This window comes from Impatiens glandulifera, chromosome 4, assembly GCF_907164915.1.
Source record: "Impatiens glandulifera chromosome 4, dImpGla2.1, whole genome shotgun sequence".
NCBI classification, from domain to species: domain Eukaryota; kingdom Viridiplantae; phylum Streptophyta; class Magnoliopsida; order Ericales; family Balsaminaceae; genus Impatiens; species Impatiens glandulifera.
The window spans coordinates 57,160,250-57,187,687 of record NC_061865.1 but is presented as its reverse complement, the minus strand read 5'-3'; the positions used below and the strand labels follow the sequence as shown (position 1 = coordinate 57,187,687).

The window sequence follows — 27,438 nt, the reverse complement described above, 5'->3', positions numbered from 1 at the left end:
ATACAAAATACCCTCTCGTGTCTAATTAGTCTAACTGAAAATTATATTTATGTTTATTATTTTGTTAACTATATTTTTTTAATTAAATTTAATTATTAAAATTGAATAGTTTATAAGAATATTAGATTTTAATAAATATTTTATTTTATAATAAATATCTTTAATTTTTAATTTATTTTATTTTGTTTTTGTAAGGTTTATATAGTAATTATATATTTTTTCATTTAAATTAATATGTTTTTTTAGAAATTAAATTAAGATAAATAAATGTATGAAAAATTTGTATACAAAACTTTATTCTAAATACATCAATTTTGATTATTAACAAATAAATATTATTATTATTTTTTTGTTTAATTAAACGGATGAAAAAACAAATAATATTCCAACTCAGACAGTTATACCAGTTTTCAAAAGCCATTATTTTTCTGTTAGAATAATTAATTTTGTTTTTATTTATTTATATTGTTTAAATAAAATAATGTTACATAAACACATTAGATTCGGCACAACGAGATTTCCGATTATGAAGCTCGCCGGCGGCCATGGAAGGCCGGTGGCCGGTTATGCGACGGTCAACGGGCTCGTCGCACCTGCAGGAACTGGACTTCGATGGCCTCGACTCACATCTAGGCTTCGGCGAGCTTGTTGTGAATCTGCAGTTTCAGCGTGGCTTCGGTTTTCAGATTTGGGAGTTTGGAGGGCATGGGATGCTAGGTCTCAAATTCGGCCAGTAATTGGCTGCTTCTGGGGTTTGGTTTATTCTGACCCAATTACATAATTTGAATATCTGGATTCAATTGGTTTATTTGATAGATTTGAATTCACTGGCCAACATATGGCCGGCGAATTATGCATATTTTTATGGGAATTATCATCTGTTTAGACTTATCTTATGCTTCTACAGTTTTGTCTGCTGGGTTGGTTTCAGTCCATTTGTTGCTGCAGTTTTTGTCTTACCTGTTTTGATAGATAGTTATGAAGATGGTTCCTTTCCTGGGTGGCTAGCACAACTCTCTGAGACATTTGGACTCTTAGGTTAGACCCTTGAAGGGTTAATTACACTCTATTTTGGTTGTTGCTAATTTGGACATAGTCTCTTTCAGCTAAGTAGTAACAATCTCTTCTTTGTACAACTAGCTAGCTGATTTTGGATTATCTTATTCTTGCATTACTCCATTCTAGCTGAAATGAGACTTGATTGATGTGGATTATTTGGATTAAATCCAATTGTCTACAATTAAAATACCCTTCTTTGTTTTTTCTGTATAATATTAATGGTTATTCTATCCAAATAATAGGATGTTTTTATCATTCTATTTAAAAATAATATAATTTATCACCAAACAAGATGATTTGAATCATTTTTCAAATAACTCCAAATCAAACAAACCCCGTTTTCCTTTCTTTAGAAAAGGATGAATCCTTTTATTAAAATGCAAATGAAAACAATTGTTCTTCAATATTCCTTTGTCAGATCAATTGGCCAATCATCATCAATGTCCATTCCTTCATATTAGCTAATTATGGGCTGTGTTGGCAACTTTGTTCCAGATTTCACTTTGAATAGTGATATATTCATGAATTTAATTCTAAACCTTTTGTCGATTCTATTTTTTGCCCCAAATATCATTGCATTCCAATTTTTCCAATTTTGTAGTCACAAGCTACAAAAGAACACTTGCATAAAGTTGGTAAGAAGTAGACTTGCATTATTCCTGTTTTTCTGCTTGTAACTCTTATTCCGACATTCTTAATATATGTAATTGCTTTGTAGCAAACAAAGGGGAGAGAGTTTTAAAGATGCCACTTTTTCTATATGTAAATATTGAGAAAATATATGCACCCAAGGTAGCTCAAGTGGGATTTTTTGGGCTTGAGAGGTTGAGGTCTCAAGTTCGATTCTCACTAAAAGCACCTTAATTGAAGTGAGGGTTCCTTCAGGGAATAAACCCTGATTTTATATTGAAGAAAATATACCTCTTGCATTTTGCCTTTCTATTCTATTTTGGTATTCATACTAGTTTTCAGGTGTGACATCTCATGGGGGTTGACATAGAGAAGTCTACTACATCTGCCTTGGATATGGTTGGGGTTGCAACTCTCCTGATCTTTATAACTTTCTTTTGGTTCCTTTCACTTTGAGGTTAATTTCTCTCCTTATGTCTTGTGGATGACTATTTTTGTTAGGTGGAAGCACATTCAAATATGCTTACTGTGAGATTTGAATGTTGTGTTGGAAACTTTGGAACATCACTTTGATTATGGATTGTTTTGGTGGGTAGTGATCAGGTGGCTTGTGCCTTGACCTACATTTTGGTTGAATTATTGTGTGTTTCCTTTGTTCCCTTAGGATGATCTAGATTTTTCATGTTCTAGCCTCTATGAATTTTGTATGTGTTTTTTATAACCACTTTTATGTCTTGTGGATGCGTGCTCTTGAAATAGTGTCTTACTATGAGATTTGGAAGTTGACGAGTTGTGGCTTGTGCCCACATACATTTGGTAGTGACAATTTCCTAACTTGTGCCTTGACCTATATTTGGTTGAATTTTGTGTTTTTGTTCTAGAATAACCAGGTCTCTGGTTCAATTTCTACTTATTTCACTTTGATTGAAGTCAGGTCTTGTCAGCAGTGTGTTGTTGGTGTATCTCTTGGGACTAAGATTAGTCGAGGTATGTCCAAAACTCTCCTGAGACTAAGATTAGTCGAGGTATGCCCAAACTAAGTAAGTTATTCTTAAATTTTCTATTACATTCATTTTTACGAAAGAAATTATGTCATAGACTCAACATGCAAACATAGGACTCAGTTGAAAACACTAAAGTATCTCGTTAAGATGTTGAGAATGTTGATTTAAATGTGATAATGTTATGAGAATTAACTTAGTTAGACATATATTATAAATTTGTTACATTTTCCAGATACTAATACAACTCCAAAAATGTTATGAGAAATACTTAATTCGACATATATTATAAATTTGTTACATTGAACAAATACAACTCAAAAAATGTTCCAAATGTGCCCACCTAATCCTTTTATTTCAGCTTATAAGATGTCACAAGATATTTATGAAAGAATTCATGGCTATAGAAAGAAACTAATGTATTTGATATTTATGACTTATGAGGGTTCCAGTGAGTGTTTTGGGAACTAATTTTTGAAGAAAAACAATATTATACTTGGTATTTAAAACCCCTTAGCTTCATTTTTAAGTCATTTGATATAAAAGTAAATTTTAGGTGGAAGTACATTCTAATATGCTTACTGTGAGATTTGAATGTTGTGTTGGAGACTTTGGAACATCCCTTTGATTAGGGTTGTTTTGGTGGGTAGTGATCAGGTGGCTTGTGCCTTGTGCCTTGACCTACATTTTGGTTGGATTATTGTGTGTTTCCTTTGTTCCTTTAGGATGATCTAGATTTTCATGTTCTAGGCACCATGAATTTTGTATGTGTTTTTTATAATCACTTTTATGTCTTGTGGATGCGTGCTTTAGAAATAATGTCTTACTATGAGATTTGGATTTTTGCCATTTTGGTGTGTTTTACTTTGTTCCTATGTTTTTATTGTCTTATGGATAACTTGTTTTGGAATGTGGAATACACTTCTATTATTTTCTTGCTAACAATGCAATTTGGGTATTGTGTTGATGTCTAACTACGATGGTTCTTAGAAGAAACTTTCAAAACAACATTTTTATTCTACTCTCAACTATTGTAGTTGTTCCTTGTCTTTTGATCGAATTTTTGGGTTTCACTTTGTTGCTTTTGTTTTAGGATGATCTATTTTATTCATTTCTAGGCTCCATCAATTTGTTAGGGTCTTAAGACAATCAATTGTTTTTTGTCATGTTGTGGATCTACTACTTTTGGATTGTGGAAATACTTTCTATTTGTTTTATTGTTAGATTTAAATCTCTAAGGTGGTGGTTCTTATTAGGTAGTGACAATTGCTAACTTGTACCTTGATCTATATTTTGAATTTTATGTTTTGGTTAATAGAATAGCCTGGTTTCTAGTTCAATTTCTACTTATTTCACGTTGATTGAAGTCAGGTCTTGTCAGCAGTGGGTTGTTGGTGTGTCTCTTGGGACTTAAGATTAGTTGAGGCATGTCAAAACTCTCTAGAGACTAAGATTAGTCAAAGGTATGTCCAAACTAAGTAAGCTAATCTCAAATTCTCTATTACTTTCATTTTTTTTACAAAAGAATATGTAACTCATTTTTAAGTTGGGTTTGGATTGAATAATTTCTTTTTGAACATTTATTTTGTGAAGTATCTCATCAGTTGAGAATGTTGATTTGATAATGTTACAAGAAATAACTTAATCATACATATATTATAAATTTGTAAATTTGTTACATTGAACTTTAAAAATGTTAAAAAAATAAGTTATAAATATTTTTTTGAGAATTAAAAAAAACTAGCATGACACCCTACAATTATGAGCCCTTGTTTCTAGCCTAGCAGCAACAAGAAATAGATATGCCCGGATTCCTTGAGAGATCATGGGTTAGAGCCCGTCAGACGACAAATTATGTATATAGTTAAATGATTAAATGCGTTTGCGACAACATTTTATTCTCTTCTAGCCTAACGACAACAAAATGTGTATATCCTCAACCTCCTTGAAAGACCCTGAGTTTGAGTCTCTTTGGCGGCAAGTTTTGCGCCTGGTTATAGTGTTTGCGAGTTATGTGTGCTTAACCCTCTTGTGGTCACATTTTTGTTTCCTCTTCTAGCAAAGCGATAACAAGAGGTGAATATTCTCAGGTTCCTTGAGAGGTTCTGGGTTTGAGCTCGTCAGACGGCTAGTTTTATGTCTGGTTAAACGGTTAAGTGTATTTACGTGCTATGTGTTTAACCGCCTTGTGACCATATTTTTTATCCCCTCTTCTAGCTTAGCGGCACAAAATGTGGATATTTCTAACCTTCTTGAGAGGTCCTGGATTCGAGCCCGTCATGCGACAATTTTTACGTTTGGTTAAGTGTGTTTGCGAATTATGTGTTTAACCCATTGTGGCATAAAAAAAAACTAATCTATTTGATATTTTTGACTTATGAGGTGAGTTTTTTTTTGAATTAATTTTAAAGGAAAACAATATTTTAAGACATTTGATATAAAAGTAAATTGTAGATTCTTTGTAAATAAAGAATCAAATAATAAATGTAATTATATGTGTACATTTTTTTTTTCCATTTATATATATATAATAGAAGGTCTGGTCTAGATTTTTATCCAATCCATCTCATTTTCCTTCAATTTAAAAACTTTTAAATTACTTATAAAAGTTACTTCTCACTGTCCTTTTTCTTGGCTAACTTGAGTTGTTGTACATTAAGAAAGAACCTTATATTTTTTTTAACAATGATTCAAATTAAAAAGTGTAAATGTTGTGTACAGTTATTTTAAGAATATTTAAGCAGCTAAAATAACAAAAGTTGTGCCTAAAAAATAGAGTAGTGAAAATTGAAGTCGAGGAGTTATTGCCAATTTCTTAAATTAAAAAATAGAAGAAAAAAAACATAAAAAATGATTAACTATTTACCAACCAACATAACAAATAATTAGATTACCAAACTCCAACAAAGAAGAAAAAGGGGCAAAAGCTTCTTCTCTAATAATTAATGGACTTCAAAATGTTTTGTCCACTTTTTAAACCATATATGCAACTCATTGAGTAACACAGACCAGACATGGTCGATATATTCAAGTCTTACACCCGAAAATAGAGGTTAGAAACCCAAACAACATAAGATAACATAGAAACAGGTTTTGTTTATTACAACCCATTTTCGACTTCTGGACTAAACAAACTAAATCAGACGATCATTTCATCCATTCTGACTGCTACCATATTCGTTTGACAAACGTTTTATTGGCATTGTTTTTTCAAAGAAAACGCAGAGTTCCCCACTGTGGAGTTGTCAAATAGCTGTTATCAAGAGTTCCAAGCTCCACCATACCTCTTCCAGCATTACCACTATTTTCCAATTCAGCTATCTGTAAAACAGTCAGGAAATAATAAAGCTATATCTTAAATAAGGTTATCAATTCTTCGCTTACTTGTTTCATCAGCATCTCGTTCTCTTCCCTCAACAATCTCTCCTGTTCAGAGAAAAATTTTTGGCATTGTCTGTATAATTAGTATTGCTTTCTTTAATACAGACATTCTAAGATTTAAAAAAAGAAAGGAAGGAAAAATACCCTTTCATGAAGAGCATTCATGGATTCTGCCACTAACTTATTCTGCATAAAATGAAGGGAATTAGAATAAAAAAAAGCTCAAATAAAGAGTATACAATCATATAAAGTTACAAATACAGTAAAATGAACTAGAACTGTAATAAATGGATTTTCCTTTAGGTATAAACATGGGTGTTTTTCTACTTTAGATCTCCTTTCAAGATACCAAGTCATGTACAAGCGATCGATGGAAGCTGGGTTGAATATTCACAAATGAGAAGACAAGGAAAAAACACCTATAATTAATTGTATGCATTGAGTCAATCAATTCCTTCTAGTTGAGGATGTGAAAAAAGAGGTTCAGCATTGTGTTGTAAAGGAGGCTAAGAAGATTGATTGAAATCACACACCATTTATGAAGATTAGGATATTGATGCATCTATCTCTTTGTAAGAGGGCAGTGTTGCTTTGTCATACATTGGGTAAAACAGAGATTGAAATCACACACCATTTATGAAGATTAGGATATTGATGCATCTATCTCTTTGTAAGAGGGCCATGTTGCTTTGCCATAAATTGGGTAAAACAGAGATTTTCCCAGATTTCACTAGCCTCATTTAGCAGAATCTGAAATCAAGTAAAGTTTTCATGTGGCTCTTCAGGCGAACAAGTTTTCCACTTCCTAATTTGAGAACCTCCTATCAGCTAAGTTTTTGGATGATTTACTAGAATCTGGGAGAGATCTATAACTGAAGTGACAAAAAATCATCAAAGACTTATAAAAACAATTCAAATGATTTCAACCCATTCTATGATTAATGTTCTCCAAGAGTTGCAGAATGTTATCATCGCCAAGGGAAAAAATAATGTACCTTGGCCGAAAACACAGGAGAATACAAAAGAATCAAAGACATAAAAGTGATTTTGTCAATTGGTAATCGAGGAATATGGCAAACTGAAAACAAGAACTTGTTTCTGCAAGCTGCAGAAATCCAAGTATTTTTTCTTCTTTCTTGTGACTAGTTTTTTTTTTCCTTGAAGGAGACAAGCACATCATCCAATTGTCATGACCCCCACTTTCAATCAAGATACTTTCAATCAGAATCAAACTTGAGACCTCAAACTCTTAACTAAACAGTAAACACAAATTGAGATTTGTCCGTAGATAGGGAAGGCACAGTCTGATGAATGAAGTTGACAAAGGTGGAATACAAGTTCCTGACTTTCGGTGATTTGGTTAAAACCCCGGAAATCAAAAATGCCAAAATAGGAGAATTGAAGGCAAATTTATTAGTTTGAAATTGAGAAAGAAATTGTTATTACATTTCTCACATCCACACAAGAATAAATAGAGTTTTCTTCGAGATATCCTGAGTGGATAATATCCAAGACAGTTCATCACCCCATATGAGCCTGCAGGATTCCAGCCTTCCCACAACTTCATGAATTTTGTTTCTCATCCCCAATTTTATATTTATTTATTAACTGGACTGTTAAAAAGAATATAATTTTCTAGGAGTATGTATACATGCATGATCATCAGATCTAAACTGTTTTGGGAATTCCCTCCCACAATAGAAGATGGAATCATCATATATCTTAAAAAGTATATATTTGTCTAGGAATGTACATTTATGCAAATGTTAGCATTAGTGAAGTGAAAGATATGACTGACCTTCTGAGACCTCGTCTGAATTAGAGCTGCATCAAGTTGCCTTTCTAGTTGAACCAGGTCTGTCACATTAAGCTGATCAATATCAGGCTCATTGATATGCCTGAGGAAATTGAAGATACTTGTCACTTTAACATGTAGATTGTGGATCTTGATAAAAAAACAAAATAAATGGATCATAGTTGATTACGTTGCAACTGTATCTAGGAGCTCAGAACATGACTGGACGTTAGAATACATAGAGGAAAGATCCTACAAAAAAATGGTTACACATCACAAAATTGCAATCATGGAGAAAACAATAAATCGATGAACCACTTTATAGTCACAAAAAACAAAATTATATGCAGGATCCAAGCAACAACAATTACAAATCTCTGAATCTAACACTTTGTCCTCAAGTTGTCAACAAAAGACAATAATATTTCATATTACTGAATCTAACACTTTGTCCTCAAGTTGTCAACAAAAGACTTCTCTTTTTTATCTCATCTTAGTCATGATATTTACATTTCAATCTCATCATGGTAACAAGTAGCAAGACATTGATTTAAATTGAAATTAACAACCAAGGGAAAGGGATCCCAACTGCATTTTGTTGCTTTTATATTTTTGTTGCAGATAATTTAAATTTATTTATACCTTATTTGTAGCTAATAAATATGAGGGAATCATCAGAAGATCAAGATTACCTCCTTGCCATTATCATCATTGGCGATGCTTCCTTCTGCTTCAAAGTGGTTCTGGTACCGCTGGAGGGACTTTGGTAAGCTGAACCAGAATTAAATTATTTAGCATGTACCTTATGCAGATAGCACAATAACAGATGTATGTGGAAGAGTTGTAAGCTAAACAAGGATACTTTAGCAATTACATAAAAAGGTATTCTTTCGTTACAACTACTATTTTGTTGCAGTATATAATCATCTAGCAGATTCTAGCAGTGGGTGCAGCATGAACTATTTCTGAATCAATTCTACATAAAATTTGTTGCGGACATAATCAAATTTGTCAGAGATAATGCTTGCTAGGCTTGTGATAAGCCTTATAATCATAACTAGGAAAGAATTGTAATATGATGTTTAGGAACAAAATGGCTATGTATAGCCATAGGAACATATCTGAGCTAGATATTACACAGGAAAATGAAAGAGCTCAGAGTGAACAGAATTTCCCAGAACAAAAAAAACTACAGTCTAACATTTCAGGTCAGGACATGGTTGAACGGTTAAATTCAATAAACTAATTGAAAGAATATACAATATTTAATAAACCATCAGGTCTAAGCAGGCATGAAATGCAAATTTAATGTACTATCCCCATATTATCATGTGAAATTTTGAATATCTTAAACCATATCACTAGGCTAGCAGCTAAACAAACTCCCATAGAGCAATACCAATATATAAATATGTAACTTTCTTAAGAGAACTACACATCAAAAACTAGTTTTTCTTTTTTAGTTAAATAAAAACTTTTGTTACCATTATGGAGAACAAAACTATATACACAGAAGTCACTATAATGTCTGTAATGTGCACAATCAGAAAAGGTTAACATCAAAGGGAAACAAAATTAGATTATCAAACAAAAAACCACTTAAATCTCAAAAGCTAGTTACTGAAGAGAGCCTAAGAATTATTAAATATCAAACTACAATCACATATTTTACACGGGATTCAAGTCCAACCTTAACTGATTGGTTATAACAAATTAACAATCCACCATGCTTTGTTAGGATATGAATTTGCAAGCTAATTGCATGCAAGCCACCTAGTGATATAAGGCTAGCAATGCAATTTTTGCATCACAACCTGTGCCACCCAATTCCACTAGCCGGTCATGGTGGAGCTTAGTTCTAATACCAAGTATAACAACCTTTAAGAAAACATTGTCAATAAGCTAGCTATTTTTCTAAGGCGGAGAGCCTAAGGTGTTATACTCAATACAAGAGTCCCATATGGTCTACCTAGGATGCAAACCCAATACATTAACAGATTGTCTTGTGATAACCTAATACCATATAGGAGGGGAGACGAGTCGCACCTCGTGAAAGTCCTTACCCAAATTTTGACACTAGGAGACTGACGATAAGTTCACTCGAGATGCAACATTTGTATGAGGAGTGAGGAGTTCATCGACCACATTCTTCTCCACTACAACCTTGCTAAGAGCATGTGGGCTCTTCTGACGACCATCTTAATTTCCAATGGTAATCTCCGCTCAAAGTCACCAATATTTGGGCTAAATGGATTGAATGGGGATCTTCTAACAACATTGCGGATGATTGAAAATTGATCACTCTCATCATGTGATGGACGGTCTGGAAGGAGAGAAATAGAAAAGTGTTCGACGGAAAAGCTACGAATTTGAAAGACAAGAATTCATGTTGCTTCAATCCGGAAAAAGGGATATGCACATGATTTTTTTTTTATCTTATTAGCATTTAAATCTCTTATTTAGTTTTGTTTACTAACGTTTTCAAATAAAAGATAACCTAATTCCATTTAAGCTAAAGTGGTGGTCATATTTTGACAAGAAAGCAATGTAAAACAAAGAGTATTGAAACATCAAACTACTTTCTCAACTCTTCATTGAACCAAGGTAACCTTCTTTACCCTTAATATTCTTAACTGAATGTTATAAGAAGCTAGATTTACCCTGCATCTGCATCCATTAAGAACTAGATAAGAAGGGTATCACCTTCAATGCCATTGCTTAAAGATCCAAAAGTAGTTGATGTGGCTGATCACATGCTCTGAGTCTAGACAATTCTCTAATTCCTTTAGAATAGTTAACATGTTTTGACATCAATCATATGTTAACAAGGAAGAGGACTTGTACTACAGACTTAAATTATCATTTTGTTACACAAAATTGAAAATTAGATTGGTTGAAAATTGAATCCACTTCTATTTCCTCTACCTTCACGATGTATATATTGTTACTCTTCACAAAATATGTTAGTGCCCCTAGCTTGTTATCCATTTGGTGTTTTCCTAACATATACTATCCAAATATGTAATTGTAAGTAATTTGGATTTTATAACAAAATCCACCCAACCCTATTTTGTTGGTTAAAAGCTTTTTTGCTAAATAATAGGTGTTAGGTTTGGTAGTTTACTTAGATAACCAAATATACAAAGTAAACAGTTATTGAAATAGATAATATACTGAATAGATTATGAAATGACGCCTTTATGCTAGAACCTATGATTTCAATAATAGAATAAATAATTTATTGAACTCATTTCAGAAATGGGATTTATCCCTATGTTGTATTTTGATCTCACTGAGAAATTCCAAAATTTTCAGTTGTTACAGCTAACTTTTTCATTTGGTAAAAGTTGTGGATAAATGAGATCACAATACAAATGAATCGTAGCTACATTATAATCCAAATTCTTAAGAGAATACAAATTGTAAATTTTATCTTTGGTATGTTCTCTTCATCAATAACTTGATTTGTTGGAGGTCATTTAAGAAGCTCTTTCTTCTGCATGATAAAATGGGTTGCGTGTGGAACGGTTTGACGATAGTATCAAGTTGTCATACCGATCAATCCACACCAGAATTTGCCTTTTGGCGTATATACTCAATGAAAATGTATAAAAGTGAGAAGTTTAGTGAATAACATGTTAAGAAAGTGTACACCGAAGTTTGCCTTTTGGTTTATACACTCATTGAGAATGTATAAAAGTGAGAAGTCTATGAAATAACATGTTAAGAAAGTGCAAATGATATCACTTCGGATCCTAACAAACACATAAAAAGTTAATTTCATGACAAATGAAATGTGGCTACATTATGATCCAAATTCTTTAGAGAATACAAGTGATATTTTATCTTTAGTATGTTCTCTTCATCAATAACTTAGTTTGTTGGAGGTCATAAGAGACTCTTTCTTCTGGATGATAAAATGGGTTGCGTGTGGAACGGATAGACGATAGTATCAAGTTGTCATACCAATCAATCCACACCGGAATTTGCCTTTTGGCTTATATACTCAATGAAAATGTATAAAAGTGAGAAGTTTAGGGAATAACATGTTAAGAAAGTGCACACCGAAGTTTGCCTTTTGACTTATACTCTGAGAATGTATAAAAGTGAGAAGTCTATGGAATAACATGTTAAGAAACTGCAAACGATATCACTTGGGATCCTAACAAACACATAAAAAGTTAATTTCCTATGACAAATGAAATGTGGCTACATTATGATCCAAATTCTTTTAAGAATCTTTAGTATGTTCTCTTCATCAATAACTTAGTTTGTTGGAGGTCATTTAAGAGACTTTTTTTTCTGCATGATAAAATGGTTTGGATGTGGAGCAGATAGAAGATAGTATCAAGTTGTCGTACCGATTCAATCCACACCAGAGTTTGCCTTTTGATTATTTTTTTTGAAAAGGTAAACTTTATTGAAATCGAGAGTGAAACGTCCTCATCAGTTTGCAGAAAAAAATGGTGAAGAAATAGAAAAACTAAAAATATAAAAGTTAGATTCCGATAAGCTCGAGATAGTCCCATTCGGTGCACATCTCCTTCTTCTTGATTTAACGAAAGTTTGAAGAAGAAAACCTTTAAATCTACCGCCCCAAAACTCTTTTCTTGAAAATTTCTCCTATTTTGTTCTTTCCATAATATCAACCACATAATTTGTCCAATAACTTAACTTATACACTCACTAAGAAGGTATAAAAGTGAAGTCTAGGAAATCACATGTTAAGAAAGAAAGTGCAAGTTATATCAACAAGCATATAAAAAGTTAATTTTATATGAAAACATTATGATCCAATTCTTGAGAATAATGTATTTTATCTTTAGTATATTCTCTTCATCAATAACTTGGTTGATTGGAGGTCATTTAAGCCGATAACTTGGTTTATTGAAGGTCATTTAAGAGGCTCTTTCTTCTTCATGATAAAAAAAAATGATGGAACGGATGGACAATGGTATCATGTTGTCATACAGATTCCACACCTGAGTTTGTCTTTTGGCTTGTTCACTCTTGAAAATGTATAAAAGTGAGAAATCTAGGGAATCACATATTAAGAAAGTGCAAATGATATCACTTAGGATCCCAAGTGTGAAATCTAACCATGGGGTTAGTAATGACCATGAAACAGGAAACCTCCATGTAGAAACCCAGGCTCCTCCGGGAACACCTCGGTGTAAGGGAAATAGGAGCACCAAGGGTTGATTATAGAGCTTTACTCCCTGTGAAAGAGCCTTCACTCCAACATGAAGAGATTGAGCCTAAAAGCGCCTTGTTCGATGTGGTAGATGCTCATTTTCTTACCACGACGTGCAAGTAGGATGTCCTTACCAACCTGACTGCACCTTTATTGCCTCTGAGTCACTGAGTGACATGTAAGGGAATAGAGGAACCACACTCCTAAAGCTTTGGAGGTTGCCAATTGTATCAATGAATGAATTGTGGATACTATTGACAAGATTATCAAGAAGAATGAGAGAAAAAAGAAATATGAAATAAACTTTACTCTCAGATTAAGATAAAGAAATTCAGGGCTGAGAGGAAAGCTCACAAACTCTTGGGATGCACTAACAAAGGACATCAAATTAAGTGTCACCGGACTGAACAGAAAGCTCACAAACTTCAAGATGGACACAAATTCTTGGGATGCACTAGCAAAAGACGCCAAATTAAGTGTCGACCTTGACTCAACGGATCTTGGAATATTTCCTTATTTTCTACTATGTTAGGTTTGTCTTCTTTTTCTTTTTATCTATTTTGTTTTGTGAGTTCTTTTGACGTTTTACTTGCAAATTTGGTTATGATTCTGGTTATGACTCATAATACTCTCTACTAGTTTGGTTATTCCCATTTTACATGTAATCTTCGAGGTATTATGAATCTATAAAAAATATTCTCTTTTAAAAATATAATGCATAAACATATCAAAGTTAAGACTAAACCGATGAATTTAAGTAGTACCTATCCTATACCCTATACGATTTTATTTTATTTGTCAATTTTAGCTTAATATTTAGTTGACATTTTAATTGAGTTATAATATATAATTAGTTTTGAATATATATTGAGAATACGAATTGGAAAATTTAGAGGAATTACATCACTACTCACTAGATGATCTTCGAATTTTATGGTTTAGTCTCCCTACTCCCTACTTCTTACCGATGATCTCCATACTCCATACTCCATACTCCATACTCCATACTCCATACTCCATACTCCATACTCCATACTCCATACTCCATACTCCATACTCCATACTCCATACTCCATACTCCATACTCCATACTCCATACTCCATACTCCATACTCCATACTCCATACTCCATACTCCATACTCCATACTCCATACTCCATACTCCATACTGATGATCTTCGAATTATATAGTTTAGTATGAATATGAAAAGTTTGTAATCACCGGTTTACTCCCTACTCCCTACTCCCTACTCCCTACTCCCTACTCCCTACTCCCTACTCCCTACTCCCTACTCCCTACTCCCTACTCCCTACTCCCTACTCCCTACTCCCTACTCCCTACTCCCTACTCCCTACTGATGATCTCCACACTCCACACTCCACACTCCACACTCCACACTCCACACTCCACACTCCACACTCCACACTCCACACTCCACACTCCACACTCCACACTGATGATCTTCGAATTATATAGTTTAGTATGAATATGAAAAGTTTGTAATCACCGATTTAGAATCTTAAGTGTGATTCTGATTGAAAAGAAACATCCAATCAAATTCTCATCATACCCACAAATACTTCATTGTTGTCAATTTGACAAAAACTCTAGCACTCAATGTTAATCAAACTGTTGTCATTATGTGAGAATCTCAACATCGACTATCTAGTATCTTTGATCCACTTATTTTGAGTTGAATTATATTATTTTGTCTCCTCATTTAGGAAGAATCTACAACATAGATGGAAGGGAGTTTGAAAATAACAATCTAGGCTAGCTCCACAAGTTATCTATTAAGTTATCTATTAATATGTACCAAAAGTTAACTTGTTTCACTCTTATAGTTTTCGTTTACTTTTCCATATACCCCATCAATTGAGATAACTATCCTCAAACTTTCATCTTTCTCAAATTCTTCTATAGTTCTTAAATGTGTTTTATTAGTCAAATAATTGAGTATTAAATTATTCTTAAACGACATTATCAATCTTTCCAAGATAATCTCAAATAGATATTTGGAGCATATGTAGAAATATAATGAAGATAAAGTATTTTACTGCCATATCCGATATGACAGGAGCTTAAACTTTATTAACTCTATGAAGAGCAATTTACAGAATTAGAGGTCTTTTATATCAAAGAGATTACTTCACTTCCTACCCACGTGCATTGATATTCTCACTTCTGTCCAAGCTGCACCTACTACCTAAGTTCCTAGTCATATAAAACAAATGAAATTCCTACCTGATCCTAACAAACATATAAAAAGTCAAATCTCTTATGCACCATTTGGATGTATTTCTTATTTTTGTTATTCAAGGTAATAATACCATGTTATGTATTCCACAAACTTTTCATGTTAATGGTTTTGGCATTAACAACTTGTTCTCATACTACTTACTAGATTGATTATGAACCAGTTTGACATCTCATCCAATCATAAGAAAATGTCAGAAGTAAGAAGTTATATAGTCTACAATGAAAAGATGATAATGTTAAGTAATTCTCTTATAGAAGCAATCATATGCTCCTATCTATCTTCAGGGATGGGAGTTGGCAAATATTGTTTTTTTAAGAAAAACACAACTTATTTTACAATGATAATCATGAATGCATCTACCAATTCTGTGGATTTGTAGCAGTTCTATCCAAGATTTCGGTCACAGATTTGTAGCAGTTCTATCCAAGATTTCGGTAGAAACATCCACCGCTGATGAGTAAAGTCTGTCAACTGAAGTTCTATTAAATCTTATTTCACATTACTAAAAATAACTCAAAAAGATTATCTCATTTTTCTTAAAGAGGTACTCGCAATCGCAATCAACATAACTCCAAACAGTTGAGTATATTTTAAAAAGACCAACAATAAGTTTTTGTATAATCAATTTACTCACTAAGATGACAAGAAGTCGGTGCCTAAAATATCAAAGGTCACGAACTCGATTCCAACTTATACCGCCTTAAGTTAAAGTGGAGATTGTGCTTAACTTCTTATATTAAAAAAAAATAAAGAATTCTGAATAATCAATTGGTACTACTATCCAAGATGTCAAATCTCTTATTTTCAATCACCACTACATAACCATGAGAAAAGATTTATAATATGTAACTATTTCAAGTATAATACTTTAGCCTACCTCATTTCTTATAACAATATGTTAGCTATTCATCATTTTGATACCTTCACCTCTTAGTCTTTGATTGTCTAAAGAGGATCATTTGAAGCAATTGAAGGTAAGACTCAACCTATATGACATGACCCATCAACGTCACAACTTCATCCTTCTTTCTAGGTGTTCTATTTGTCTCCAAAACGAGGAATCCACCAACATCTTACCTCAAAGTGTTTTTGTAGGTGAGCTCTCTTTTGAAATGTTATTTTTTATTAAAAAAATGAGATGCTTTTTTATTAATCTTTGGTAACAAAAAAATCGAACCAAATTAGAAAAGTTATGACAAAGATGATCATAACATTTTTTTTTTAGTTTAAATGTCTAATTTTTATTGAAATCGAGATGTGAAAGGCAAGAAACGTTCCTAAACAGTTTACATAAAAAAAAGAGGGTAGAAGTAGGATCCTTGGCAATCAATAAGCACTTGAATAATACAATTCAAGTGTACCATCTTCTTTCTCATTTCAAGGAAAGGGTGTGGAAGGAAAAGGAAACAACGGAGGATCCGAATCTGACCTAAATGAGAATGACATGAAAAGTGTTTTTCAAAACCTAGCATTAAGGGCGTTACGACGATATACGAGAGGAATGGAGAAAAACTCGTGATTGGTGTTGAAGAAAGAAAAAAAAATACAATAAAGTTAGATTCCGATAAGCTCGAGATAGTCTCATTCGGTGCACATCCCCTTCTTCTTGATTGATGTGAAAGTTTGAAGAAAAATTCTTTAATCCTACCTACTTTGAAAATTTCTCTAATTTTGTTCTTTCCATAATATCAACCACATACACTTCCATTCATTGCAAATAATCACTCTCGAGCATCTCTAGATCCATTGTTCCAAAAGTCTGCAATGTTAATATTAGGAGGCATGGCCCATAGATCAACCACATAATAAGTGGGATGCACTTCCATTCATTGCAAATAATCACTCTCGAGCATCTCGAGATCCATTGTTCCAAAAGTCTGCAATGTTAATATTAGGATGATTGATAACGATACGAAGAAGGACCAAAATGGAGGAGGCCATGTGACCATGAAGGAGAATATGTTTGGTCGTTTCTTCGGCTTAAGACAATACTATATCTGCTAGCAAGGAGAATTCTTTTTCTGTTAAGTTTGTCGAGAGTATGAATGCATTCGTGAATAGCCTCCCAGGAGAAACAATTTTTTTTGGACAGAAGACTTCAAAAGCTGGTCATAACTTATAATTACATATTATAGCTAAACTAAACAACATAAAAAGTCAGCTTATAAAGTCAAAAGAGCTAGTACCCCTTGGATCACCGCTACGCGGGTAGGCCTAACAGGTCGCTCTCAATCTTGAACATCTTTGTTTTGTTTCTTCGCATCTTAATCACAATATCATCTTTGTTTTGTTTCTACGGATTCTATTTACTCTCGTCGCATCTTAATCACAAATTTTCTTGTCACTAACATTTTCTTATAGAGCATTTGTTGAGTTGAATCCCTGGTCCATAATTTTTGCATCTTTTTGAGCAGGGTAGAAGTAACCACTTTGAGCTTGGGTAGAAGTAACCACTACTGAAATCAGATCATCCACAAACGGGATGATCATCGATCACAGGTCAACCTCCCTAGTAATTGGGGTACAATTGTCGGATTTGATAAGAAACCATCCACCACTTCCATTATCTTTTGCTTGACCCTCTTGTTCTTTTTTCCTATCATTCTAGAAAAGAGCTCTTAAGTCCTATCATTCTAGAAAAGAGCTCTTAAGGAGTTGAATTGATTTTTCTTCTTGGCCTTCGAAGGCCTTTTTTAGTGTCGAACGGGGCTTCGTTTATCTATTCACCACTTAGATTTGAATTGATATTGTGTTTTATTCCGTTCGACATCTTACCTAGAGGTTTCGGTATAGTGAAGAGAAGTGGAATTTTTCCAATGCAGTAAGCCGAATAATACTTTCACACATTGGTGGGTCGTTTTCTGTTGGTTATGCTTTTTCGAATATGTGTCCGTCTCCTTAGTAACAAAGCAACAAAAGAGACGATATTTACAGATCTAAAGTTGTTTTTTATTTTTATAATAAAGAGTCATTGAAGTTGATCTTCTTGAACCTCTTTCATTATCCTTCCATGATTTGTACAAATTTCTACTTATTTTAACTATATATATAATATATTTATTCAACTTTACTTTCTTGCATGAAACTCAAAAGAGTTGTCTGTTGAGTCATCACGACGAAGTGACCTGATTTTTATAAATTTACTATATTATTTAACATCGAGATTCTTGTTTAATTGTGTGAATTTGTAAATATTATACCTTTTTAGTTAAATGAATAAGAATTAATATTTTATAAAATAAAACTAAAATATAAATAATTTGTGAGGAAACTAAGAGATGATAATCTATCATCAATCACAATAACCAAATCATATAACCTGTTTCAAATTTTCAAAAGTTATTTCAACAAAAAAAAACATAGCCACGAAATAATTGATATCTCATGAGAATATCTGTCCATAACCAAACCAAGAAAACTAATTATTTTTTAAGACATTTTGGTCAAACAAAAAACTTAATTATATTTGTTCATTGAAAAATTAAACCTCATTCGATTTCAACCTATTCATTTGGTTTCATTCAGGTCTATGCATATAACCTTATGGAATTCTAGAAAGTCAAAGGCATTAATATGCTTCTACCATGATAATGTACGTCCACAGTGACCCACACTCCTCTTTGCATCCATGACTCCTCATCGAAATGAATCAACACCACTCCTTTAACTAAAGAAAATATCATACTCTTGAATCGCTTGAAGCCTCTGCTCCAAAGACAAGGCATATGATTAGTTGAATATAGCTGGTCAGTAAAATGTTTTTGAAGAAGTTACTTTAAAAACTTCTTCTGAACTGGTTTCTTCCAGACTTGGATCTACCACTTCTTGATTATTTGAAAATATTCAAGAAATCATGCAAAAGCTTCTGATAGTTTCTCTACTATTTTATGTTTGATGCCAGGGGTAACCTCCACTCTGACAAAATTAACATTTTAGAGCTTTTGATGTATTTCTGCAAAGAATAAAAGAACCATACAATTTTCCAACGTATACATTTATTCTATATAATCAAGTGTTGTTTTGGAAAACTGTATAGCAACTTTTATATTTGCTTCCATTTCATTTACTTGAAAGAACTTATTGACTTCCAAGATACATTCTTCCACTTGGTTGAATTTAGGTACACTTGTTTGATCTTGAATTATTTAAGTTTTTACCTATCATTTCCATCATCAATCACTTGATTCATCCAATAAAATATAAAAATACTTTTACTTCACCATTTATTAAATGTAAAATTTAAATACAAAAAAAAAACATTTTCATAATTTAATCAAAATAATTCCAAAACCCCACTTTTTTATCCAACAATATTTTAATTTCATGACTTTCAAATCACTAAAATACGCCAACATCAAACAAACTAAGTGAACCATAATAGAATAATGACATCTTTCCAATGAAGAAGGAACACTCAAACTTCATGACTTTCAAATCATTAAAATACACCCACATCAAACAAACTAAGTGAATCATAATAGAATAATGAGATCTTCTTTTCAATTAATGAAGAAGTAACACCGCAAACAAATAATTATGGCAGCTATGATATCATTAATAAAGGAGAGAAACTAGAGATGGTGAATCACATTCTTATTAACCAATAATAGAATAACGACATCTTTTCAATGAAGAAGTAACACTTCACAAAGAAAAGAAATATGTCAGTTATCATATCATTAACAATGAGAGAAACTATAAATGAGTATAAAGTACAAAATTAATGTTTTTTTTTTAAATTACAGAAGAACTAACATGACACCCCACAATCATGATTCCTCGCTTAAATTCAAAGCGCCTCCAGATGGACTCGAACCCGTGACATTTTGGTCTCTTAAGTCGACTCTTACCACTGGGCTACCTTGGTGGGGTTTACAAAATTAATGTTATTAGCATGTACGATATTAATGTTATTTATCTATTAAATATATATATATATTCGAATAAACTCTCAAATTCATGACCATGAGTTAATGTGGTCATCTATGAGTCTCCAATACTTATCTATTAATATTCTTGACTCTATAACCATGTTTTATAACATTGATAAAAATAAATTAACATGTTAACTTAGGGTACATTCTAATAATTAACCTAAGGAACTTGCCTAGATTAATATTTTCACTACCTTGATGAACCTTGGCCGCAAGCCGAGTTTCTAGAGATGAGGCCTCTTGGCGATGCCAACAAGTCAATTTCGAGGACAATGAATAGATGCCGAGATATTTCAAAAAATAGTGAAGTGGAATGCTGGCGATCACTTGATTGATATATTTTTCTTTTGAAAAGTAGAAAGCCTAAATTCAAACAAATTTAAGCCAAAAAAGACAGTTTGTCTTCTTACACCTTATCGTGAATGGAAAAAAGAGTACAGATGAAGCATAGGTCTCAACTTTTGTTGAGATAGTGTGAAGCTTTGACACTCTAGTGGCAAAGGCATTGAAACAGGACAAACGCTCTCTCTCTCTGGCCATTTCAGCAATGTGGACCCATCTTTGTGAGGAAGAAGCATTGACTATCATTAGTGTGTTAATGATTACAAATGTTGGGGGCGAAGAGTCGTGGAGGATGAAGCATTGACTATCATTAGTGTGTCAATGACTACAAATGTTGGGGCAGAGTCGTGGAGGATGAAGCATTGACCATCATTAGTGTGTTAATGACTACAAATGTTGGGGAGGAAGTCGTGGAGGATGAAGCATTGACTATCATTAGTGTATTAATGACTACAAATGTTGGGACAGAGTCGTGGAGGATGAAGCATTGACTATCATTAGTGTGTCAATGACTATAAATGTTGGGACAGAGTCGTGGAGGATGAAGCATTGACTATCATTAGTGTGTCAATGACTATAAATGTTGGCGCAGATGAAAGATGAAGCATTGACTATCATTAGTGTGTCAATGACTATAAATGTTGGCGCAGATGAAGGTTGCTTCGATGATCCTAGGTTGACGAAAAAACCAGCCAAGGATTATGGCCGGAGGAAAATCATTAGTTAAACATACATTTTAGCTTCAACAAGTGGCCGAGATTCGCCTCAAATTATTCTTAATATTACAAACTTTGGGAGAGATATCAAACATATTGTACAAACATTAAAGTTTCCATAATATTACTTTATGACAACAATCCTTTTAGGTTAAGCTAGTTTTTATTTTTTATGGTGGGTAGTAATAACTCTATAAACATTATAATCTAAAATTCAAAATCAACTTTTGTCCTCCTAGTGCTTTTTTATTATAACATGGATTAAAATTAACTATTATTATTTTAACTAAAAAAAGGTTAACTTCTATAGTCTCCTACTATATTAAATTACAATATGATTCTATAAAATTTTATATGTAAAATTATAAAACAACCCATTAAATTTTTGTCGATTGTTCCGTTCTCATACACTTTTATTAATAAGTTAGTTATATTATTCTCATGTTGGCTCAGCTAATCTACTGTTCTATTTCATTTAGTTGTTAGCCTATTCAGAATTTCCTAAACCCTGCTTTATAGCCTTAACTAAGACTCAAGTATGATGTTAACCTTTTCATTTTATGGTTATATTCTAAAAGAGTCATTTACTCTATTTAATAACTTCTTTTAAATTATTTCATAACATTCTAGCCTCGCTAATCAACTCAGATTCAAATATGTTATATTTTTGTGATTATTCTATAACTATTCCCATTCTTAGACAATAATAATTCTATGGCCGCACTTTAGAATATGCTATATTTCCCTAAATTCATTTTCTAGTTGATAACTATATTTTATCTTCACTCTTTATTCTCTACTATTCTTTTATTTGTTTTAAGTGATGTATTATTTATCTGAGTTAATTAAAGTAAATTGGATTCCAAGTCTCTTAAATATGTTGTCAAAATGTTATAAATATTCTCCTCTAGGTTAAGTAAATAATTTATCTTTTTAACTCCACTTTATCTACCTAAATCCAATTAAACTAGTATTTTCTTATCCATTATTATCAAATAAGAATGTCCTAATATGATTAATTATTTCAGTCAAATTAAGAATTTTTTTATATATATTTAAAAGTATATTAAATTAGTTGAGATATTTATAGGAGTTTTATATTGCGATGGAGTTGACAAGGTATAATATAACTATTCATTCATATTGTGATTGAAATACCTGTCTACTATTGCAGGGCACATCAAATCATGAACTTTTAAGGTTTAAAAACAATGTTTCATGAGACTGTCTTTGTAAGTTTTAGTATAAATTTATTACTTAAGAAAATTTAAACTCATTATTTGAACTAGATAATATTTTTTGTACTAATTTTTTTAAATTAACTTTGGAGAGTGCCCAAACAAAAACCAAAAGCTATATAACTAGTACGAATTGAGTTCTAATCGTATTATATTCTAAGATCACAATAATGTTTTATAATATAATTTAGAAAATTTTGATTTAATCATTTTTAAATTTATGTAAATATTTTTGTGTTCCTATATTTTGAAATTATTGTCCAGGCTTTTTATTCCAACTACCCCCTCTATTATTGATGCTTAATTAGCTTTCATTAGTGGCGCCAAAACACCTTAAATCTAATTTGTTTTTAGGTACGTTGAAGACAGTCTTTGAGATATAGTAATAGAATCGAAGACGAAACCTAAAGCCAAAGTTGAAGTGTAAGGGTGAGAAGAAGCTTAAAGAATGGAAAACACAACTAGAAGAACAAGATTGAAGTATGAAAGTGAAAAATGAAACATGAAATGCAGAAAATGAGACATAAAGTGAAAAATGAAATGCAGAAAATGAGACATAAGAAAGATAAACAAAACATTTACTGTTAAAAGTTAAATCAGCCTAGCTTGGATTTAATGTAAATGTTGAAATATATTATTAGATTTGTTTGAATTTCTCCTACAAGTTAGAACTAAATAGTTAGGCGATGTCCTTAGAACTTCGCTTTCTTTTTCTTTTATAAATAGTAGTTAAAACCTATATTAATATTATTATTCATTCCTCTAATATTATATTCATTTTTTTCTTGGCATTTTATTATTTTTTTCTTTTATAAATAGTAGTTAAAACCTATATTAAATAGGATCCGTTATTTCATGATAGATTACTTTGTCATATTCCAAGTTATAAGTCGGTTTTACTTTTTTGTGTATTAGTGTTGATGTGTTAATTTGAGAAAAGAATTTTGTATTAGTGTTGATGTGTTATTTGATGGATTGATTCAACATGGATACACAAATGATAAAAAAAAATCTAAATGAAAGTACATTAGACTTATTTATATATTGGATATAAATTAATGTTATCTTTGTCTGGTTTACAAAAAAACATCATAAAATTAGTTGTCTCTAAGGAGTTTCCTCAATGTCTAGTTTACAAAAAGATCATAAAATTAGTTGTCTCTCTAACCTAATATTTTAGGTAGTTCCTTTATGGGGAAACAAACTCGAGCCAAATCTAAGTGTGGCAACAAAATAAATATTTATGGGGAAACTCATGCCAAATCAAAGTCTTACAACAAAATCAATAAACAACTCCTAAGTCTCCTCATATGACCACCTCCACAAGATTCCAACATTGGAAGCTTAAAATCCATGGTAAATACAAATTATTCCATTCGCGAATTCTTTCAGGCAAGACTTGTATATCTTGTCTTCTCAAGCATGCCGATCACCTAAAACTTGCCCTATTTTGCCATCTTTCAGACAAAAACACCCTTAAATCTCTTCATTTGCAAAAGGTGTTTGGTTCTCATCAACAAAAGATTTTACTTTGACTTCAATGTTAGACAAACAAAGCCAAAGTCACAACCTAGTCAACATCCCATATGTTATGATTTTCTTTTGCATTGGGGATCTGATGATCTCGACATCATGGAATGAACTCCATTAATGAATGAGCTCCTTTTTTCTAACATATAACATGATATTACAAAGGTATCACTAAGACTAAGATATATTATCCCCTCTTCTAGTCTAGAGATAACAAAAAGTGGATATGCCCAGCCTTTTTGTGAGGTTTTGGATTCAAGCCCGTCATGTGTCAAGTTTGCGCTTGATTAAATGATTAAGTGTGTTTGCGGGATATGTGTTTAACCCCATTGTGACCACATTTTTACCCCACCAATGTAACCCAGTGGTAAGAGTCGGCCTAAGAAACCAAAATGTCACGGGTTTGATTCCATCTGAAAGCGCTTTGATTTTAAGTGGGGAGTCATTAATGTGAAGTGTCATGCTAATTCTTCTTTAATTTTCAAAAATGACTAAGATATATTGTAGTTGCAATGAACTTTTACTTCATTCTCTTTGCCTTCAACATTCCGTCACACAAGGCTTCGACTTTCGCCATGTTGTCTCGCCACTTCTTGTCCAAGGTAAATTTTTTATCATCATCAATGATGGCATGGAAGATATCATTGTATGTAACCAAACTAAATATCGTTATCACGTAATCTATCTCTCCTACTAGTTGTCAGTTGGTTTGTTGACAGTGTTGAAGCAAAAACCATTCAGTCGATTTCATTCATGTCCATTGCTCCCATAGCTCTATCATCTTCAACTATTGTTTGAAATTGGTTGGCTTTCTCCATGGTGCACCTTCTTTTTATATTTTTAAAGAGTATAGGATAACGCTTCATCACTCACACTTCCAATGTTTTGTTCACTCTTGCGTTAGGGCTGAGTGGATTCAAGTCCACCCCAAAAAGAAAGGAAAAAAATCTATCCCGAAAAGAAAGGAAAAAAATAGATTTTCTTTTATGGTAAGGTGTAATGACCTTCTAATTTCCTATTTTTTCAATTAATTCATTGCTTGTTATTTCCTCCACTCATTTCATTCATAATTTTCTCTTTATTTTCTTCGAGTTCACCCCAAATCTAATTCCTAGATCCATCCCTACTTGTATAATCCCGTTTTCTTCGATTTTTGGTAGCAAATCTAATACCTTGGATCCATCTTTGCTTGATGCTTGGTCCCGTTTTCTTCGATTTTTGATAGGATATTTTAACCCTTTGCATTGCTTCGTGTATGATTCTCGGTTTCTTGTTTAATGTTTTTTAGCATAAAGAAAGAGGGAGTTACCATATCATTTTTAGCATAATGAATTTGGAGGGAGTCGTTAACAACTTTGGAGGAGTTGTTAACGACAATGTGGAAAATGAGGAGGCGTGCATGGATGATGATTTGTTTTTTGATGATCAGGGTGCACTCACTCGTCTAAATTCTTAATCCACCATTTTATGAAAATGCTGATAAACTTGAATAGAAGTTAGCTAGTAAAAGGTGAGGACACCATCGAAGGAAAACGAAGCCGAAAAACTAACGATATCCAAATTAGAAGTACAACTTCCTAGTTGTATAGTTAATATAACAATCAGACAAAATTTAGTTAGATTAGGACCATAGTAAATCCACACATGAAAACTTAATCTCCCTATGCATAAAATTACAGCCACATGCTGGTACAAGATTACCAGGGAAACATGCAATCATGGGTTTCCTTAAACCAATTAGTATGTGTCTCCAAATTGACAAAAGAGGGGATTAATTAAGTTAATGGCCGACATGCAAAAAGGTCACTCACTCATGATACTTTAAAAGCCCGGTTCATTGGTTTCCTAGAACTTGGTCTTTGGTAATGGTATATCCTTAAACAAATATATGCCATCTAGCTAGTACGTCATACAATTCTTCTAGAAGTAAGTTCTGAAAAAGCTTATAAGTTTTTTATATATATAATTGTGTGCAGGCTGTGCAGAATTTCCATCATGATCACATGCAATAAATTGTGTCATCAAACTTAAGTCCGAAATAGGCTCGTTTCTCTAAAAAGCGGCTAGCTTATCTGATGTCGGTGAGTCAAAACTGGCGCCTATGTGGACTGGATAACGATTGATTCAACAGAAGAACAACGACAAGACAAACTGTTTCTACTTTTTATTCAATTTTCCCTATACCCTTTACCCACCCACAAAGAAAGGTTGTTAATTTCAGAGAAAAGAAAGAAACAAACAAACAAATGATATTCAAACAGTTAATCGAAAATGAAATGCGAGAAGTATTAGAGCGCAATAGCAATAGAGTAGCTAGATAAACAAACTAATGAAGAAAAAGATCGATGACTAACCTCTCTCCGCTGCAGAAATCGTATAATCGGCCGCGATTAGAGAAGACGATGACAGTAACATCAACATCGCAGAGTACTGAAAGTTCACGAGCCTTCTTCATCAATCCATTTCTCCTCTTGGAAAAGGTCACCTGTCTACTACTCTTATCTTCGATCCGCTTCATCTCCAACTTCCTTCGCCCCATCTCGTTTTCTCTCCTCCTCCTCAGTTTCTCTCACTCCTCGTTGTATATAGCTACTCTGTCCCTCCTTTAAGTAAGTCGTATTCTTCTCGTTTCTTCGGTTCTTCGGTCAGGAATCAGGAACGATTCCCTTTTCCCTTTCCCCCACGATTAGTTTGCCCTAACTAATGACGTACGGCCGTCTCAGCGTCTTCTCGTATAGAGACAGCTTTAGTTGTCTTGAATAGTGAGTTTGAGGATTACCTGAGTTCTTAATTCTGCTAAGATTTTCCATTCGGTTGTAAATCCTTCGATTTCGTCGAGAGACCCAATTTCACTTTCAATTTCAATTGTAATTGGGGTTTTCCCTTTGATGTGATGCACCTGTCTAGCTTTCATTCGTGTAAACGACGTTTAGAGAGAGAAAGAGAAAGAAAGAAGAGAAGAGAGAGAGAGGAGGTAAAATCGAATCTGTGGTCTACAATCAAAACCGCAAATAAAATACAGTGGTTTTTTTTATACATATCCTATTTTTATTATTATATTAATTTTTTTCAAAAATATAAACATTATAATCCAAAAATATTATTATTTAAATTATACAACTTGTTCGGATAAACATAAGGTATTTTTTATTTTTTTTTAATAATAGAAGATATTTTAGGTAATCATAGTGGAACTTTTAGGGATGATATGTGCATTAAAATTAAAATGTTGAATCTCTAACTTAATTATTTTGACATTGTCCATGAATGATTAACATCTAAAGTTTTTGTGGAGTATTACTTTGATTAATTAGATGATGCTCGAGTTTTTTTTAAAGTTTGGATTGATATAGGTGA

General features: G+C 32.7%; 1 protein-coding gene and 1 long non-coding RNA gene across 2 annotated transcripts; one reads left to right on the top strand and one right to left on the bottom strand.

Moving 5' to 3' along the window:
* The first annotated feature begins 508 nt into the window (after nt 1-508).
* On the top strand, nt 509-2,424 carry LOC124934316. Its single transcript, XR_007099062.1, has 2 exons — nt 509-2,088; nt 2,191-2,424. It is a non-coding gene; the product is annotated as an uncharacterized LOC124934316 (long non-coding RNA).
* A 3,175-nt stretch (nt 2,425-5,599) lies between these two features.
* LOC124934315 (agamous-like MADS-box protein AGL27) lies at nt 5,600-27,008 on the bottom strand. The gene is made up of 7 exons (XM_047474830.1): nt 26,436-27,008; nt 8,559-8,637; nt 8,057-8,118; nt 7,870-7,969; nt 6,216-6,257; nt 6,075-6,116; nt 5,600-6,011 (listed from the first exon to the last, which is right to left on the bottom strand). The coding sequence occupies exons 1-7, from the start codon at nt 26,618-26,620 to the stop codon at nt 5,901-5,903; spliced, it is 621 nt and encodes a 206-aa protein (XP_047330786.1). The 5' UTR covers nt 26,621-27,008; the 3' UTR covers nt 5,600-5,900.
* Between the last annotated feature and the right edge of the window lie 430 nt (nt 27,009-27,438).

Coding starts and splice junctions, on each gene's coding strand:
- LOC124934315 (XM_047474830.1), bottom strand. CDS start 26,620: ATGGGGCGAAGGAAGTTGGAGATGAAGCGGATCGAAGATAAGAGTAGT. Junction 8,638..26,435: donor GATTTCTGCAGCGGAGAGAG/GTTAGTCATCGA, acceptor ATTCTGGTTCAG/CTTACCAAAGTCCCTCCAGC. Junction 6,258..7,869: donor TTCAGACGAGGTCTCAGAAG/GTCAGTCATATC, acceptor CATTTTATGCAG/AATAAGTTAGTGGCAGAATC.